This window comes from Pristiophorus japonicus, chromosome 4 (assembly GCF_044704955.1).
Source record: "Pristiophorus japonicus isolate sPriJap1 chromosome 4, sPriJap1.hap1, whole genome shotgun sequence".
Taxonomy (NCBI): Eukaryota; Metazoa; Chordata; class Chondrichthyes; family Pristiophoridae; genus Pristiophorus; species Pristiophorus japonicus.
Window position 1 is genome coordinate 13,026,963 of NC_091980.1, and position 20,804 is coordinate 13,047,766.

The 20,804-nt window shown below is 41.7% G+C and overlaps 1 protein-coding gene across 1 annotated transcript in view; it reads left to right on the top strand.

Annotated features, from left to right (window-relative positions):
- The window catches only part of LOC139262420 (uncharacterized), a 41,030-nt gene that overhangs the window by 8,624 nt on the left and 11,602 nt on the right, over positions 1–20,804 (top strand). The window contains 3 exon segments of the mRNA XM_070877615.1: positions 2,838–4,774; positions 4,777–5,309; positions 19,380–19,424. Of these exon segments, the coding sequence (XP_070733716.1) occupies positions 2,838–4,774; positions 4,777–5,309; positions 19,380–19,424 (2,515 nt within the window).

Here is a 20,804-nt window from a genome sequence, read left to right on the forward strand (position 1 = left end):
TAGAAACACATTAAATGTATTCGAGAACCAACAACAATAACTTGCAGGTATATAGCGCTTTTAACATAGTAAAACTTCCCAAGGTGCTTCATAGGAGTGGAATCAGATGAATATTGGGAGTAGCTTCACGACAAGGACTGCAGCTGTTTAAGAAGACAGCTCACCACCCGCTTCTCTCGGGCAATTAGGAATGGGCAATGAATGCTGGCTTTGCAAACGATGCCCACATCCCAGGAACGAATATTGTTTTTAAAACGGCAAAAGAGATCATATTAGGACAGGTAGCTAAAGGCTTGGTCAAAGTGCTGGATATTAAGCAGCATCTTAAAGAAGGAGAGAGAGGTGGAACGAAGGACAGATTTAGGGATGACATTTCTTAGCATAGGACCTAAACAGCTGCAGTAACATAGAAACATAGAAATTTACAGCACAGAAGGAGGCCATTTCATCCCATCATGTCCGCGCCGGCCGACAAAGAGCTGCACGGCCCTCGGTCAACAGAACTGAAGGTTACATATAATGACCAGCAATAATGGACAAAGTAAGTTAGAGATGTACTGGCGTACATATTTGGGAGAACACACTGTTTTGGGAGTGTACGAGAGCCAGCGGTGGTTACAGTGATATTGACGTGAAGCCTTGGAGGGAGTTGTGCAATGAAGATGATAATTTAAAACCTAAACAAGTCTTATCAAGGTGTTTCTGAACCTGGATCTAATGTAAGTCAATGAGCACTGTGAGCATGGATACGTGGGATGTGATGGAGCAGAGAGGTCGGATGGGGATACTTTCGTGTGGTTGCAGATAATCTTAGGGAAGGAAAAGGACGAGGACATGAATGGATTGAAGCACAACTCTGAGCACTTTAAATGTATTGCGTTAAATGACTGGAAGCTCTGCTAGGCAGCGATGACAGGCAAGCACGATTTGTTGCAGCATAGGTTATAGAGAGCTTTGGATGAGTAAAAGTTTATGCAGGCTGGATGAGAGGAGGCTGGCCATAGAATATCAAGTCTGTAGGTGCCAAAGACATGGATCATGTTTTCAGTAGTTGATAGAGTGAGGCAGGAGTTGAGGCAGGTAATAGTTTGCAGGTGGAAGTAGGTGGCCCTTGTGGAAATGAAAGGAAAACCTGATTATAAAAAATGAATGTCATTATCTGTGTAATACTGCCTGCAATCAGACTATCCCTGATATTCCACAATTACAGTAATCGGTGTAAAATTAAATTCATTATACCAATGTCGTCCGTAATTGAATCCATGTCGAGGACATGTAAAGAAAATGCTCAAATCTTGTGCGCCATGTAGGTCCCTAATGAGTCCGTCTAATTAAATGCATCAGTTTAGGTAACCTTTGTTGTGGATAGTTCTATATTCATAATAATTACGCAGATAGTTAGCAAGATATAACTTGATAATGCATTGATTCTTTTATTAGTTGTAGATAACTATAACTCTCGCTCTAATTTAATACTATGCTTGAAGAATTTTCAGATAGCCTCAGAGAATTAATCCTTGTACGGACAAGTGAAGGCCAGCCATTGAATTGTTCTGATTCTGATTATGCCACAGGCTAAAGTATACAGCCATTAAACCAAAAGAAAATAAATAACTTCTAATTATATAGCACGTTGCACTTCCTCAAGACATTCCAACACGACAATTAGTTACCTTTGAGGTGTAATCATTGTGATAATGCAGCAAAATTTGGCAGCACAACAATTTCCCAAAAACAGCAATCCGATAATCACCAGCCAATCTATTTTCCAATTTCCCTTCATATTCAATGGCATTACCATCAGCCCACTGTGGCTGCAGTGTGTTTTCACAAAGAATCCAATGCAGCATCTTGCCAAGGCTTCGTCGGTAACACCTCGCCCATTTGCTAACTCAACCAACTAGAAGGACAACGGTATCAGGTACATGAGGACACCATCACTTCCAAGTTGCCTTACAAATCACAAACCATCCCGACATGTACATATATCACTATTCTATTTTTGTCGCCTGGTCAAAATCCTAGATTTCTCCAGCCAATTGCACTGTTGGAGTCATCACACGGACTGCAGCTGTTCAATAGCAATGTGTACCATCACCTTTTACAGGATGAATAGGAAAAGGCAATAAATGCTGAACTTGCTAGCGACTATCCGGAAATGTTGTTTTTTTATTCACTTAAACCTGGATGAGCAGTCAGTTAGAACTGTAACCAAATTGTTATCGCCACATATTTACGTTGTATAGAGACAACTAAGTTAAATGAGCTTCAAAACAATATATCAAGGCTAATTGAACAGATGTTTTCTTTCGCAAGATTGTTTTGATTGAACTACCTGAGAATCTAGGAAGCAAATACTGTATAGGTGCATTGGTCAAAAAGAGAGACATCCAGAAACGAGTAATGTTATGCTCATTAATTTTCACACGCAATGAAGAACATAAGAAATGTATAACATAAATATTTCAATTAAAGTTGTTCAACGTTAAATGCACAAAGCCATTCTCGCTGCGTTCAGTGGAGGCACTATAGCTTTAAGAGTGTTTGATGTTATTATTGGCCGAGTCCCTTTGTGTCGCTGTCTACCAATGAGGTGAAGAAATGTGGCTGGAGATCTATCACCACTCCCCCAGCAACAAACGCTGCGCAGTCTCAAAGATACGAACACATTCGTCAATCGATGTTCATCTGTTCACATCAAAGAAGAGGTTTGAAGCATTCCAAGGTCTTTGTGCAATAATCGAGGCGATCTTAACAACACCGCATCTCAGCCCTGTATGTACTATGCAGCTCTTCATTTAGATAAACCAAGGAAATGTGCAATTACGATCTTGAAGCAGCCGTAGAGGCCGTTTAATTTTACGTGGAAACGGACATATATATCAGCAGCACTTTCGCCTAGAATGGCCTACTTGCTATATTGGCGTGTCGCACATTTGCGTTATTCCTTTTTCATATTCACATTTTGTTTTGGATTCAATCTGCGGAGATGTTAATTATTCGATTCCTGAAGAATTAGAGCCTGGTGCCTTTGTTGGAAACATTGGAAAGGATCTGGGGTTAGATGCAAAGCAAGTAGTGGCGCGCAGGTTGCGGATTGTATCTGGGCGGAAAAAGCAATATCTTGATGTGGATTTAAACACCGGAATATTATTCATCAAAGAAAAAATAGACAGGGAGCAGCTTTGCGAACAAAGTCTCACTTGTTCACTGACGTTGGAGGCTGTGATTCAAGAACCGCTAGAGGTGAATCGTGTCGAAGTTGACATTCTCGACATAAATGACAATGCGCCTGTATTTCAAAAAAACGAGTACCGCCTCGAACTTTCGGAAAAGGCTGCGACTGGAGCGCGCTTTTCGCTACAGAGCGCGCATGACCGGGACGCTGGAATCAACAGTGTACGCGCCTACACACTGAGCCAAAGCGAACATTTCACTTTGAATTCACAGTCAGACAGCGATCAAATTGGCATGCCAGAACTCGTGATTGCACGACATCTGGACCGAGAGCAACAACCGACGCACCGGTTAACACTGACGGCCTTTGATGGCGGATATCCGGAGAAATTCGCAACCACCCAGATTATAGTCGCTGTGTTTGATGTGAACGATAATGCTCCGATTTGCGAACGGAACCTCTATCAAATCGTCACTGCCGAAAACGTGCCCACTGGCATTGTGATTGTGAAAGTAACTGCGGTGGATATGGACGAAGGCCTAAATGGTGAAGTAATCTATTCTTTCAGCGATAACACTTCTGAGAGAGTCCGGAAATTATTTAGCTTAGATCCAGCAAACGGAGAAATCAGAGTAACCGGTATCGTGGACTTTGAGGAAGCAGAAAATTATCAGATTTCGGTACAAGCTAAGGACAGAGGTTTAAATGCAGTACCAGTATACTGTCACGTTCTGTTACAAGTTACTGATGTTAATGATAACGCTCCGGAAATAATGATAACTTCAGCATCGAGTTTGATTCCAGAGAACGCCCCTCCAGAAACAATAATCGCCGTTTTGAGAGTTACTGACCGAGATTCCGATGAAATGGGAAATGTCTATTGCCACATCAACAGAGATATCCCCTTTAAACTTGAAACTTCTTTTAATAACTATTACACAATGCTCACTGTTCGCCGTATTGATCGTGAAGAAGTGTCCGAATACAACATTACTGTTACATGTACGGATGCAGGCTCTCCTGCCCTCACTAGCAACAAAACCATCCGAATTCAAGTCTCAGATATAAATGATAACGCGCCACGCTTTACCGAGCCTTCATTAATCATGCATGTGACAGAAAATAACGCTGTTGGTGCTTCTATTGGTTCTGTATCTGCTTTTGACCCAGATTTTAGTCAAAATGCGATTCTTTCTTATTCCATTACGGAAAAGCTCCTTTTTGGCATGCCTGTGTCCACTTTCGTCTCAATTAATTCAGCCAGCGGTGTGATGTTTGCGAAGCGCTCTTTCGATTACGAACATATCAGCAATTTTCAGTTTTCTGTGCAAGCAAAGGATGCTGGATCACCCCCGCTTAGCAGCAACATAACTGTGAACGTGACTATCATCGATCAGAATGATAATGTCCCTGTGATCGTATCGCCTTTATCACCAGCAGAGGAGAACATGCCCAGATCTGCTGATCCGGGTTACTTAGTTGCTAAGGTGACAGCCACAGACGCTGATAGTGGTCAGAACGCCAAAATATTTTACCAACTTGATCGGCCCACCGATAGAAGTCTGTTTACTGTGGCTTCTGAGAGCGGAGAAATTTGGATTTTCGCCGATTTGGGGTCAAGGATTCTCTCAAGCAGAAACTCATAATTTTGGTGAGGGATGATGGAAAACCCTCGCTTTCTACTACAGTCATTTTTAACTTATCGGTGCTGAATGTTGATGCAGAAACTGCATCGAATGTCAGCATATTTGGGAACACTGGAGCATCGACATCCGATTTAAGAATTTATTTAATCATCTCCTTTGGAATAATCTCGTTCGTTTTGTTAATAGCCATTATAATCCTTGCTATTAAGGTCCCTACAAGTGGAAGTGGAATGAAGGGTTACTGTTGCTCTGAGAATACGCTATATGAAACACAGAAGTCCAGTGCGAATATTCAAATACCACCTAATTATATGGAAGCGTACGAAACCGAATCCCGTCCTCAATCATTTCGCTATGGAGTTTATCCAAGTTCAGATTCAGCAATGAATTATTTTATGTTTAGAACATTAAATGATCCTGCCACAACCATGGTTAATGGGACGGCATCACAATGTACGAATAAGGAAGTAATTGAATCCCATCAGGTGAGGCATATGTGTTTTTTTGGGGTTCCCTTACTTGTAATCCACTTGTTACCTCTATTTATAATAGTAACTGCAATCGCTTGAATGTTACAACAAAGTAACAGTCGTGCACAGATTTCTGGCCGTCGGTCATCGAACTTTTATTAACAAGCAGAAAGGCATCAGGCGAATGTTGAAAATCTGAAGTGAAAAGAGGAGCAATTTAAAATGTATCACTGGTCAATAGGATATGAGAAAGAAAGATGGTTTAAATTACCAACGTAATACACTTTCCCAACAATATTGATGATGGATTGTATAGGAAATCTAGAGCGATATAACTTTTCAGATGCTGACCAAGATGCAGTACATAGAAACATAGAAACGTGGAAAATAGGTGCAGGAGCAGGCCATTCGGCCCTTCGAAACTGCACCGCCATTCAATATGATCATAGCTGATCATGGAACCTCAGGACCCTCCGCTGCCTTCTCTCCATGCCTTAGCCGTAAGGGCCACATCTTACTCCCTTTGGAATATGTCCAACGAACTGGACTCAACAACTCTCTGGGTGAAAATGTTTTTCCTCATCTCGGCCCTATATGGATTACCCCTTATCTTTAGACTGTGACCCCTGGTCCTGGACTTCCCCAACATCGGGAACATTCGACCTGCATCTAACCTGTCCAGTCCCGTCAGAATGTTATGTTTCTATGAGAGCCCCTCTCATTCTTCTAAATTCCAGTGAGTATAAGGCTAGCCAATCAACTCTTTCCTCATATGCCAGTCCTGCCATCCAGGAATCAGTATGTTCACCTTCGCTGCACTCCCTCAATAGCAAGCACGTCCTTCCTCAGATTAGGATAACAAAACTGCACACACTACTCACATTGTGGTCTCACCAAGGCTGTGTAAGACCCCCCTGCTCGTATACTCAAAGCCCATTGATATGAAGGTCACTATGCTGCCTTTACTGCCTGCTGTACCTGAATGCCTACCTTCAATGACTGCTGTACCACGGCATCCAGGTCTCTTTGCTCCTACCCTTTTACCAATCTGCCACCATTCAGATAATAATCTGCCTTCCTGTTTTTGCCACCAAAGTGGATAACCTCACATTTATCCACATAATATTACAACTGCCATACATTTGCCCATTCACCTAACCTGTCCAAGTCACCTTGCAGGCTCTTAGCATCCTCATCGCAGCTCGTGCTGCCACCCAGCTTAGTTTCATCTGCAAACCTGTAGATATTACCTTCAATTCCGTCATTTAAATCATTAATGTATATTGTAAATAGCTGTGGTCCCAGCACTGAACCCTGCAGCACTCCATTAGTCACTGCCTGCCATTCTGAAAACAACCCGTTTATTCCCACTCTTTGCTTCCTATCTGCCAACCATGTCTCTATCCACATCAATACATTATCCCCAATACCATGTGCCTTAATTTTGCACAATAATCTCTTGTGTCATCATCATCATCATAGGCAGTCCTTCGAAATCGAGGAAGACATGCTTCCACTCTTGGCTTCAGTTCTTAGGTGGCTGTACAGTCAAATACGAGAACCACAGTCTCTGTCATAGATGGGGCAGATAGTCATTGAGGGAATGGGTGGACAGGGAGCCTGGTTTGCCGCACGTTCCTTCTGCTGCCTGCGCTTGATTTCTGCATGCGCTCAGCGACGATACTCGAGGAGCTCAGCGCCCTGCCGCATGCACTTCCTCCAATTAGGGCGGTCTATGGCCAGGGACTCCCAGTTATCAGTGGGGATGTCACACTTTATCAGCGAGGCTTTGAGGGTGTACTTGTAACATTTCCTCTACCAGCCTTTGGCTCGTTTGCCATGGACGAGTTCCGAGTAGATCGCTTGCTTTGGGAGTCTCGTGTCTGTCATGTGAACTACGTGGCCTGCCTGGCAGAGCTGATCAAGTGTGGTCAGTGCTTCAATGCTGGGGCTGTTGGCCTGGTCGAGGATGCTAACATTTTCGCGTGTCTCCTCTCAGGGGATTTGCAGGATCTTGCGGAGACATCACTGGTGGTATTTCTCCAATGACTTGAGGTGTCTAATGTACATGGTCCACGTCTCTGAGCCATACAGGAGGGCGGGTATTATTACGGCCCCGTAGACCAAGAGCTTGGTGACAGTTTTGATGGACTGGACTTGTGTGGGGCCTTGTCAAACGCCTTTTGAAAGTCCAAATGCACCACATCCACTGGTTCTCCCTTATCTACTCTACTAGTTACATCCTCAAAAAACTCTAGAAGATTTGTCAAGCATGATTTCCTGAATGTACAGAAGAATGTAATCTTACCTGTTTTACACTTTAGGAGTTTTACTGAGCTTATTCATAGAAGGAAAGCAATAATAAAATGGGGCGACTGTTCCAGATTAGAACGTGTTTATAACTAGTAAGTCTGATTTTTGTGGTTTAATTTTCAGTAAATTAGTTTAAACATTCATGTAGAATCAGTTTTTTTCAATTCCTGCTTTACGAATATTGGGAACATAAATAGGCCATTCAGCAGATCAGGCCTGCTCTGCCATTCAATTAGATCATGGCTGATCTACATTCGACTCATTTTCCCGCATTGGCGCATTTGATTCACTTACCTAACAAAAATATATATACCCTCAATGCATAAATCTCAAATTATCCTCGCCTTTTGGGAGTGAAAATTCGAAAGTTGTACTAACATTTGTCTGAAATAGGGCTTTCTAATTTCACAGCTGAATGGCCCAACAATAAATTAAAGACTGTCTCCTTGTTTTGGATTTTCCCACGAGGGAAAATACTTACTCTCTATCTATCCTATCAAATCATTTTACCATTTTAAACACCTCGATCAGATCGCCCGTCAATATCCCATAACCAAGGGAATAAAAGGCAAGTTTAAATCCTCAAAATGTCACATTTTAAGCCCTAGTTTCGTACTGATGAATCTATGCTGCATATCTTCCAAAGCCAATCTATCCTTCCTATCACATATGACAGCTACAATATGCCATCCTTACTGTTTCCTATTTTCATTAAACCAAGTGTTGGTAGTAAACCTGAGGTGATAATTATCAGGTTTAATGTGATAAAATCAGAAGGGTTATTTACAAACAAATATGAGAAAAAAAGAATGGACAAAAGGAAAATGTAAAAAAGGAAAACTATTATATATCAATACATCAATGAAGTTTGGGGAATGGATGTAATATTGTGCAAAATGGTGCAAGAATTGTGAATAACATAGATGCCTTGAAACTTGAACATTGAGTTAACAGTTACAATCCCAACTAATGTAACGCGCAAAGGGAAGCTGATGATGCATTACTAATATAGGGAAAAGGCAACAATACACATTTAATGAACATGCCAACTGTCCTGTTATTGGTTGGGAAAAGCTCGGAGGTAATATTATTTTGCTCAAAATATTGAAAACACTCAGCAGGTCAGGTACCAGTGGAGAGAGGGACAGAGTTAAAGTTTAATTCTGATGCAAGTTCATCGACCTGAAAAGTTAAGTTTGGTTTCTATCTCCACATACACTACTGACCTGCTTCGTGCTTCCAGCATTTCCTGTTTTTATTTAAAATACCCAGCATTCGTAGTATTTTTTTTTGTTCTTTTTGTTTTCAAGATGTTAGTGATACTGGAAAGGCCACATCTATTGTCCATGCCTCGTTGCTCTTAGAGAGTTGGTCTGTTTCTTCTGCTTAAAACACTACCGTTCATGTCATCTCCGATAAGGAGTTGCAGGATAACAACTCAACAATGATTAAAGAACAATGATACCAGTCCAAGTCCTGCTGTATGCTTTGGAGGCGCACTTGGAGGAATTGTTCGCACGATCTTGCTTCTCTTTTTCCTGTCCGTGGTAAATATTGAAGAGGAAAGAGTGATTGTTTTTGCGACCATAGTGTTGCTGCCACTATGTTTCCTGTAGATCGTACAACTTTCATGGACTCAGGGTGCCATTAGTAGTGGTGGTGGCTTTTGAAATTTGTCGCATGAACACTGATCACCGAATTGCTCCATTATTCATGTTTTTGAGATTCTTGAATATTGTTTCGGGTACATCAACCCTGTCTTATGCATTGTAAGCGGTGGTGAGGCTTTGAGTATTCAGGAGTTGTGCCATTTATCACAGAGTGTCTAGCCGCGTCCTTTTTTCTTGTAGCGACCGGATTGATATAAGCCTCTGGTCATTGGTAAATCCCTCCAATGAAGTTCAAGGGGCGTTGGCTGGCATTTCTGCTGTTTAGCATGATCCTTAAATAACCCTCATGTGGCATAAGTGTTACCTGAAACTTCTGAGCCCAGGTAATTATGTTGTCAAGATCTTGCTCTGCGCCACATGGACTGCATTGTTAGTGCAGTGGAACACAGTAGAATCATTAGTAAATATCGCAGTTCATATGTCATGGCGGAAGAAAGAGGATTGCTCAAGTAGCTGATTATGATTGGGCCAAAGAGCTTTCCGATGCGAAGCCTGGGATGATGTCCTGGGGCAATGAATAATAACCTCTGATAACAAGAACCATTTTCCTTGCTGTCAAGTTTCAATCGAGCTATTGGAGTTTGTTCCCTTTGACCCCCCATGAACGTTAGTTTTGATAGGGCTCTTTAGCGCCATACTCAATCGAATGTCAAGGGAATTACTTCACCTCTACCTCTGGCATTTCATTATTATAATTAAGAGGTTTCCAGATATGGTATGTAATTGCTTCAATTATTGCTTTCTACAGTAGGTAGCATGGTTATTCTGAATCTAATATTTAGTAGTAATCATTTTTTGATGGAAGTAGAAGCCCACTTCGAAAACAATGATCATATCATCATTACATATGAAATGTACACGATATTCCGCATATTTCAATTCCATTGCATTATTGCACTATAAATGTCCACTTTAAAGTCTATTAACAAAGGTAATTCTGATCTTTAATAATTACATTATGGAGATCTGGTAAGCAATATCATATGTCTAGTGTTTTAATGCAGGAAAACTGCCGGGTCAACTCATAAATGCAGGGGAGCAGAAATTGAATGTGAACCAGTAGGAGAGATTAGGAGGATTGACCAAAAACCTCATCAGTATGGATTGAGTATGTTCTAGGACACAGAGGGGCCTAGGTGGATAGTTTGGGAAAGATGTTCCAGAGAGTGTGAAATGGGTGGCTGAATCACAGCCGCCAATTATGGAATGAAGGTAGGTTAGGATGCTGAAGTGGCTACAATTAAAAGAATCAAGATTTAGGGAAAGAGATCTAGACCAGAAGTTGGTTAGAGTTATGGATGAGCAAAGCCTTGGCTGGAATAAACAGAAGAGGCCAGGAATTTATATCTGCATTCACCTTGAAACAGACCACAATTTTGGGTTTTGCACATGCACAGACACATGCGGAAATCCTGAAGTTGCGGTCCATTATTCTTTGGTCCCACAAACCCTGTGCTGAGCACAAAGGTACCTCTCCACACACCAACCTCCCCCCGTCCAACCCCTGCACCCGGCCACCTCCACCCAATCTGCAACCCAACACGAAGCTGGCAATCAGCATAATCACTCAAATCAGTGAAAATGAGAAAAACCTCGGATTTTCCGCAGTAATTACGCTGTTGAATAGCCATTAAAAGTTAGATCCAAAGGGTGTATTTGTGACTGGGGTAGTAACAACGTATTTACTTCTAAACAAAGGATACAGTCATGAAAAAGTAACATAGAAACATAGAAACATAGAAAATAGGTGCAGGAGTAGGCCATTCAGCTCTTCTAGCATGCACCACCATTCAATGAGTTCATGGCTGAACATGCAATTTCAGCACCCCCTTCCTGCTTTCTCGCCATACCCCTTGATCCCCCGAGTAGTAAGGACTTCATCTAACTCCCTTTTGAATATATTTAGCGAATTGGCCTCAACTACTTTCTGTGGTAGAGAATTCCACAGGTTCAGCACTCTCTGGTTGAAGAAGTTTCTCCTCATCTCGGTCCTAAATGGCTTACCCCTTATCCTTAGACTGTGACCCCTGGTTCTGGACTTCCCCAACATCGGGAACATTCTTCCTGCATCTAACCTGTCTAAACCCATCAGAATTTTAAACGTTTCTATGAGGTCCCCTCTCATTCTTCTGAACTCCAGTGAATACAAGCCCAGTTGATCCAGTCTTTCTTGATAGGTCAGTCCCACCATCCCGGGAATCAGTCTGATGAATCTTCGCTGCACTCCCTCAATAGCAATAATGTCCTTCCTCAAGTTAGGAGACCAAAACTGTACACAATACTCCAGGTGTGGCCTCACCAAGGCTCTGTACAACTGTAGCAACACCTCCCTGCCCCTGTACTCAAATCCCCTCGCTATGAAGGCCAACATGCCAGTTGCTTTCTTAACCGCCTGCTGTACCTGCATGCCAACCTTCAATGACGGATGTACCAGGACACCCAGGTATCGTTGCACCTCCCCTTTTCCTAATCTGTCACCATTCAGATAATAGTCTGTCTCTCTGTTTTTACCACCAAAAATGGATAACCTCACATTTATCCACGTTATACTTCATCTGCCATGTAATTTTAATTTTATACACTTTGAACTTCATCCATTTTAAAAATAAATAATATATTTTAAAAACTTTTTAAAAATTATATATTTTAAGGTTTGTTTATTATAATGTAAGGTATATTTTTTCCAGATGTGAGAGCGCCAATCTTTATTATGCTCTCGCTATCACATTTTAAATGTTGGATTTTTAAGAGCTCACTTGTTCGCTGTCTGTGAAAATTCTGCCTTTTGCCTGGCTGCTTAGAAAGCTTGTTGATGTCAAAGCAGCTCGCACAAGGGCACCCCCACTATACTCCATTGATTTGAATTGAATGTTGGAAAGCCAGAACTTTCATACACAGAGCACGCAAGGCCTTTGTGCGACGCGCAATTCTGCAACAGCAGCAAATAGAAACATAGAAACATACAAAATAGGTGCAGGAGTAGGCCAATCGGCCGTTCGAGCCTGCACCGCCATTCAATTAGTTCATGGTTGAACATGCAACTTCAGTACCCCATTCCTGCTTTCTCACCATACCCCTTGATCCCACTAGTTGTAAGAACTACATCTAACTCCTTTTTGAATATATTTAGTGAATTGGCCTCAACAACTTTCTGTGGTAGCGAATTCCACAGGTTCACCACTCGCTGGGTGAAGAAGTTCCTTCTCATCTCGGTCCTAAATGGCTTACCCCTTATCCTTAGACTGTGACTCCTGCTTCTGGACTTCCCCAACATTGGGCACATTCTTCCTGCCTCTAACCTGTCTAAACCCATCAGAATTTTAAACGTTTCTATGAGATCCCCTCTCATTCTTCTGAACTCCGGTGAATTCAAGCCCAGTCGATCCAGTCTTTCTTGATATGTCAGTCCCGCCATCCCGGGAATCAGTCTGTTGAACCTTCGCTGCACTCCCTCAATAGCAATAATGTCCTTCCTCAAGTTAGGAGACCAAAACTGTTCACAATACTCCAGGTGTGGCCTCACCAAGGCCCTGTACAACTGTGGTAAAACCTCCTTGCCCCTGTACTCAAATCCTCTCGTTTACTATTGACTAACAAATTCCGGGCTGATAAATTTAAATTAAGGGACTGAGATCAAATGTAGATGTCCCCCATGTAGGAAGCATGGTTGAATAGGACTTGGTGCAGGGTAGAGTATGAGTGGAAGAGTCTTAGATGAGTGGGAGCTCGTGGTGCGCTGACAAAAAAGAGGTTGCCCAGAATTGTAAACTGGAATAGTCGAGTTCAGTTGTGAATCTGGTATAGATCATTAAAGTATATAATAGCACAGAACTGATGGACGCCATGCGGCCCATCGAGTCAGTATCGGGTCTTTCGAAGAGCAATCCAGTTAGTCCCACTCCCCAGCTTTTCCCCCATATCCGTGCATTTTGTTCTCCTTCAAGTATTTATCCAATTCCCTTTTGAAGGCTACTATTGAATCTGTATCCACCAGATTATGAGGCAATGCACTCCAAATCCTGACCACTCATTGTGTAAATCTGTTTTTTTTTTTTGCTCCTGTCGCCTCTGGGTTTTTTTTAACCGATCATCATAACTCTGTGTCCTCTGGTTATCAACCTTTCTGCCATTGGAAACCAGTTATCTTTGTTCACTCTATCTAAACCCTTCATGAATTGAAACACCTTTATCACATTTCTATTTTACCTTCTGTGCTCGAAGGAGAGCAATTCAGCTTCTCCACTCTATCTACGTAACAATCATTCATCCTTGGAACCATTCTAGTAAATATCTTATGTACCCCCTCCATAACCTCACATCCTTTCTAAAGACAAAATACCCGAACTAGTACTTTATATAAGTTCAGCATAGATTTCTGGCTTTTGTAATCTAAACCTCTATGTGTAAATTCCAGAATCTCACAAGCTATGTTGTATGCTTTGTTAAACTTTGCTGCCCCCATCAAAGATTTGTTCACAAACACCCACAGATGTTTTCTTCCACCAGTTTAAAATTGTACCTTTTTGCATGTATTGTCTCTACTCATTCTGCCAGCAAAATTTAAAACCTCACAATTCTCTTCATTGAATTTCATCTGCCAAGTGTCCGGTCATTCCTGTCTGCATACTGTTGAAATCTATTACTATCTTCCTCAGGATTTATGAGACTTCCAAATTTCGTGTTATCCTCAAATTTCGAAATTGTGCACTGTGCGTCCAGGTCCAAGTCATTAATTTACATCACAAATTGCAGTGTTCCTGATATGGAACATTGGCAAATCCACTGTATACCTCCCTACAGTCTGAAAAACAACCATTCACCTCAACCCTCTGGTTTTAACTCTTAGACAACTTTGTATCAAAGTATAATAAAAAAGCAAGCATTAAAGCTCGGTGCCTCAAGGCAAGGAGTGTTCGGAACCCAGGAGAGGGCTCTGAGCTAGTTAGAGTGGGTGAGAGCTCAGATGAACAGGACCCCAAGAAAGAATGCAAAAGGCAGGAGGCAGCAGAGCAGAGTAGCACTGGGGTAAGTGTAAACCACAAGGTGATAGGAAGGGACAATATGTATGAATATAAAGGGGCTCCAGGAGGGGTGAAACCAAAAATCTTGGTTTAGAAACTAGAATTAAAACACTCGACCTAAACGCACGCAGCATTCAAAATAAAGTAAATGAGTTGATGGCTCAAATCAATACAAATGGGTATGATTTGGTGGTAATTACAGAAACCTGGTTGCAGGGTGGCCAAGACTTGGAATTAAACACACAGGGGTATCTGACAATTCGGAAAGATAGACAAGAAGGGAAAGGAGGTGGGGTAGCTCTGTTAATAAAAGGATGATATCAGGGCAGATGTGAGAGACGATATTGGCTCTAATGAACAAAATGTTGAATCATTGTGGGTGGAGATTAGAGATAGTAAGCGGAAAAAATCACTGGTGGGCGTAGTTTATAGGCCCGCAAATAATAACTTCACGGTAGGTCAGGCAATAATTAAGGGAATAATGGAGGCATGTGAAAAAGGAACGGCAGTAATCATGGGGGATTTTAACCTACATATCGATTGGTCAAATCAAATAGCACGGGGTAGCCTTGAGGAGGAATTCATAGAATGCATACGGGATTGTTTCTTTGAACAGTATGTTACAGACCCTACAAGGGAGCAAGCTATCTTAGATCTGGTCCTGTGTAATGAGAGAGGAATCATAAATGATCTCCGAGGAAAAGATCCTCTCGGAATGGTTGGTGGCCAAGGTTAGTGGGAAACTAGCAGATTGGGAAAGTTTTAAACAACAGCAAAGAATGACTAAGAAAGCAATAAAGAAAGGAAAGATAGATTACGAAAGTAAACTTGCGCAAAACATAAATAGCTTTTACCGATATATAAAATGGAAAAGATTGACTAAAGTAAATGTTGGTTCCTTAGAAGCTGAGAAGGGGGATTCAATAATGGGAAATGTAGAAATGGCTGAGACCTTAAACAATTATTTTGCTTCGGTCTTCAGAGTGGAAGACACAAAAACCATGCTAAAAATTGCTGGTCACGGGAATGTGGGAATGGATGACCTTGAGATAATTACTATCACTAGGGGGTAGTGCTGGACAGGCGAATGGGACTCAAGGTAGACAAGTCCCCTGGTCCTGATGAAAAGCATCCTAAGGTATTAAAAGAGATGGTGGAGGTTATAGCAGATGCATTCGTTATAATCTACCAAAAATTTGTGGGAGAGCGGGTTGTGTAGAGGACAGAGAGGCTGCAAAGAGATTTAGATAGGTTAAGCGAATGGGCTCAGGTTTGGCAGATGGAATACATTGTCGGAAAATGTGAGGTCATCCACCTTGGAAAAAAAATCAGTCAACGCGAATATTATTTGAATGGGGAGAAATTACAACATGCTGCGGTGCAGAGGGACCTGGGGATCCTTGTGCATGTATCCCAAAAAGTTAGTTTGCAGGTGCAGCAGGTAATCAGGACGGCGAATGGAATGTTGGCCTTCATTGCGAGCGGGCTGGAGTACAAAAGCAGCGAGGTCCTGCTGCAACTGTGTAGGGTATTGGTGAGGCCGCACCTGGAATACTGCTTGCAGTTTTGGTCACCTTAATTAAGGAAGGATATACCAGCTTTGGAGGGGATACAGAGACGATTCACTAGGCTGATTCCGAAGATGAGGGGGTTACCTTATGAAGATAAAATGAGTAGACTGGGTCTTTACTCTTTGGAGTTCAGAAGGATGATGGGTGATCTTATAGAAACATTTAAAATAATGAAAGGGATAGACAAGATCGAAGCAGAGAGGTTATTTCCACTGGTCGGGGAGACTAGAACTAGGAGGCACAGCCTCAAAATATGGGGCAGCCAATTTAAAACCGAGTTGAGAAGGAATTTATTCTCCCAGAGGGTTGTGAATCTCTGGAATTCTCTGCCCAAGGAAGCAGTTGAAGCTAGCTCATTGAATGTATTCAAATCACAGAGAGATAGATTTTTAACCATTAAGAGAATTAAGGGTTACGGGGAGCTGAGTCGACGGCCAGATCAGCCATGATCTTGTTCAAAGGCGGAGCAGGCTCCAGGGGCTAGATGGCCTACTCCTGTTCCTAATTCTTATGTTCTTATGTTCTTTTGTATGCATGTTGCTACTGCGCCTTTTATTCCTTGCGCTTTAAGATTCAGGACACATCTAATTTGTGGTACTTTATCAAACATCATTTTGAAGTTCATATACACAATACCAACTGAACTAACCTGATCCACCCTATTAGTTAAACTTTCAAAAAAATCTAGCTATTTTGTCAAACAAAATTTTCCCTCAACAAGTCCGTGTTGGCTCTCCTTCATTATTCCAGGCCTGTCCAAGTGGCTGTTAATTTGCTCCCCGGTTATTATTTCATAAAGCTGCCCCATCACTGACATTAAACTGACTGGCAGGTTAATAGGCTGAAATGTAATGGAGAAATGGGCTGTATTCAAATAGGAGAAGGTTCAGGTACAATCTACGCACTTCAAAAGGGGAAACGGAAGGCAGCCAACGTCAGCACTTCCTGGCTGCTCGCAGAATTAGACGCTAGAATGAAGGAAAAAATGGGTAGTATGACAGAAGTCAATGTGTTAATATAAGGAGAATCAGGGTGAATATAAAACGTACAGAGGAGATGCAAAACGAAATAAGAGGGACAAAGAGACTGTAAAAAATAGATTGAGTGTTAGATTTATCCTTTGTCCCTCTTTGGAACAAGTGTGTAACATTTGCAATCTTCCAATCATTTGGCACCACAACTGCATGTAACGAAAACTGGAATATTGAGACCAGCACCTCTGCAATTTCTACCCTTACATTCCTCAGCAATCTATGATGCATCCCATTCGGACAGGCTGACATTTTTATTTCCTCCACAGGATTTGGGTGTCGCTGGCAAGGCCAGCATTTATTGCTCATCCCTAACTGCCCTTGATTTATCCAGGTTAAGTACTGCCAGCCTTTCGTTTACCTTCTCTTTCTCTATTTTAACTCATCCAGCATGCCGGCAACCTCCTCGTTTACAATAGGTTTGAAAAAGTCCTCCTACATACTAAATAAACACTGATGCAAAGTACTAAGTTAATACCTCACCCATGCTGTTTACTTCCACGAATAGGTCTCCACTTTCCTCCCTAATTGGCCCACCGTTCCTGACAACCAATTTACTGTTAATATGCCTACGGAACACATTTGGATTCACATTTATGTTAATCATCAATCTATTTTTTAATGTCTCTTTGCCCTTCTTATTTCGTTTCGCATCTCCTCAGTACATTTGATATTCACCCTGATTTTCCTTGTATTAACAAATTGACTTCTGTCATACTACCCATTTTCTGCTTCATTCTACCGTCTAATTCTGCTAGCATCCAGGAAGTGCTGACGTTGGCTGCCTTCCGTTTCCCCTTTTGGAGTGCGTAGATTGTACCTGAACCTTCTCCTATTTGAATACAGCCCATTTCTCCATTACATTTCTGCCTGTTAGCCATTGAATCCAATTTACCCGTGCCAGATTCCTCCACAATTCGCCGTTATTAGCCCTCCTGCAGTTAACTATTCATATTGTAGAAAGCTTCTTCTCCTTCTCCATCACTAATCTAAAGCTTATGATACTATGATCATTATTTTCTGCATGCTCTCCTGACTGTGACACTCTACACTTGATCCCATTCATTCCCGAGTACTATATCCAGAAATGCTCCTTCCTCCTTGGACAGGAATCATGCTGACAAAGATATTTCAATTCAAGAGACTTTAGAACTTCCTTCCTCTCCCTTCCCTTAACAACATCGCTGGCGCATTAAATATTGGGTAGTTAATGTCTCCCAAAATCAATAGTCTAAACGTCTTCCACCTCTCAGTAATGTCTTTACAAATCTGCCCCTTTCTCTCATTCCCACTATTTGGTGGTCTATAACATACACCAAGTAGCGTAATATCTTCTTTAAGTGTTTTATTTCAACCAAATAGATCTGCCTTTGACCGCTAAAGGATATTACCTTTTTAACACTGACATTTTTTTGTTAATCAACAGTGCTATAGCTCTTCCTTTTTTCTTGCCCTATCATTCCTGAATACCTTGTACTGTACTCAGCATTGAATCCTCCTATTTCTAAAGCCAGGTCTCGGTTTTCGACACTACGTCATATTGCCACATAGTTAGTTGCACCTGCAGCTCACCGACCTTCGTATCAACACATCATATATTTACACATATGTACTCCCAAAGTAACTTAAATCTATTTGTATTTCTTTGTATTCCCACCAAATTCTGTGTTACTTTTAACTTAAACTGTGTCTCCCACTTCTCTGCACATCTCGTTTATAGGTTTGGATCCTACATCATGGTGCCCAGCCTCTGGAAAATTACTTTAAACACTTCCCCACAGCACTAGTAACGTGCCCGCAAGTACATTGCCCCCATTTGCGTTCAGGTGCAATATTTCCATCTTGAACAGTTGTCTCCTGCTGCAGAATTGGTCATAATGTCCCCGAACTCTAAATCCCTCCCTCCTGCACCATATGTCTCGCCACGCACTAAACTGCCACGTCATTTTATTTCTACTCTCACCAGCGAGTAGCACTGAGACTAATCCACAGATTACAGCCTTCAAGATTATGTTTTTTAACATCCTCCCTAGCTAATTAAATTCTGGCTGCAGAACCTCAACCCTTTTCCTCTTTATGCTGTTTGTTCCAATAAAGACTACGACTTCTATATTTTTCATTTCCCAGCAGAATCTTGTGTCCCTCTCCATGATACCCCTTACCCTTGCACAAAGGAGGCAACATAGCATACTGGTTTCACGTCGATGGTAGCAGATTATCTGTCTGTCTCGCTGACTATGTAATCTCCAATTACTACTGCTTTCCTAAACGTCGATGTGCTCCCCTGTGCAGTCATTTAGCGAGCAGTGCAGGGCTCGGGATTAAATTCCTTCCAGTTATCGTCACCCTCACCGGTTTTAAATGTTGAATATCCGGTTGATAGTGCCACACTCCTGGAGGATTCCTACACTGCTGCTTCTTCCTGAACCAGTTTACCACCCATTTATTATTCAAATCTCTATTTGTGTGATGCTTTCAGCATCAGGTGACCTACGTGGACTTGTATGTTCCTGCAGAGTTGGAGGTACGTGGTCTTTGTGATGGAGAAGCTATGGAATCACAGGCTTATATCAGGGCCAAACTTACTGAGCATTCAAATTACCTGGATTAGGCTGATACAGTGAACACAAAGAAACCTGGAGTCAGTGCCAAGATTGTCGAGTTGAAGAAGTGGTTTGTATTCGATTGCTTCAGTCTTCCTAAAGATTCGAGGGCATAGGTTCTAGCTAACGTAACATTGAATGTTGGACACAGAGTATGACTGCCCAGAAGCTGTCGAAGGAGCGAGGCACATAGTGAAAAGTTGGGTCTGGGTTACAGTGGTGTGCATGGAAAAACTGACTGCAGGTCTGTCACTGACGCCATCAAACGACAACATGCAGATCAGGAAAAGAATGGGGGCCATAGATCTTTCCTTGGGAGAGATCCTTTGGTTATAATCATATAGGCTGAAGTGGAACCACAGGGAAGTGCGCAGTTAAGGAGCAAAGTCATAAAGTCATAATACGACAATGTGGGCGGGGTTATAAATGTGTTTATTCGAAAAGTAGAACATTTGGGATGATCAGATTGATGTTTTGACGTTTACCAAGGGAATCGAAACCATTTTATTGAGGAATTTAGTGGACCGGTTAAAAGTTCTGCTAAGCAAGGAATAAGTAGAATGTTTGGGGTGAGAAGAGAAATATAATGAAATATTTGCACGAATTGAATTGTGGAATATACTTCTTGAGAACGCTGGATAAGCAAAAATTATAAATGAGATCAAGAAGCAATTGGGTGCGTTACTGGAAAGATAAATGATTACAGAAATAGGGAGCAGGCGGCACTGAGAGATTGATTTGTGAAAAAGACCAACCGTTTCTATGATGTTGTTTGGAGGTTTTATGAATTCTTACACGGGATGTAGCTGTCGTCAGCAAGGCCAGAATTATTCTCATCCCTACATTCCCTCGACAATGTGGTGGTGAGCCATTCTTGAATGAGTGGCATTTCAGAAGGCAGTTAAGAATCGACCACTTGCTGTGGGTCTTGAGTGAAATATAGACCCGACCAGGTAAACGGTAAATTTCCTTCCTTGAAGGTCATTAGTGAACCAGTTGGGATTTTATGACAATCCGGTAGGTTCATGGTCAACGTTGCTGATACGATCTCTCTATGCGAGATTTTGCTCAATTGAAGGTAAATTCCCCAATTACCGTGATAGGATTTGAATTCATGTCTCCAGATCATTCGTCCAAGCCTCTGGATTACGAGTCCAGAAATATAACCACTATATTAACCTTAGTCAGGTTATACAAATGGCTAAAACGAAACATGCAATTTGACACGAGTAGAATTTATTTTTATTTTCTGTAGTATAATTGTTAAATTCCATAAATCGGTCTCAACACATTATATTTTG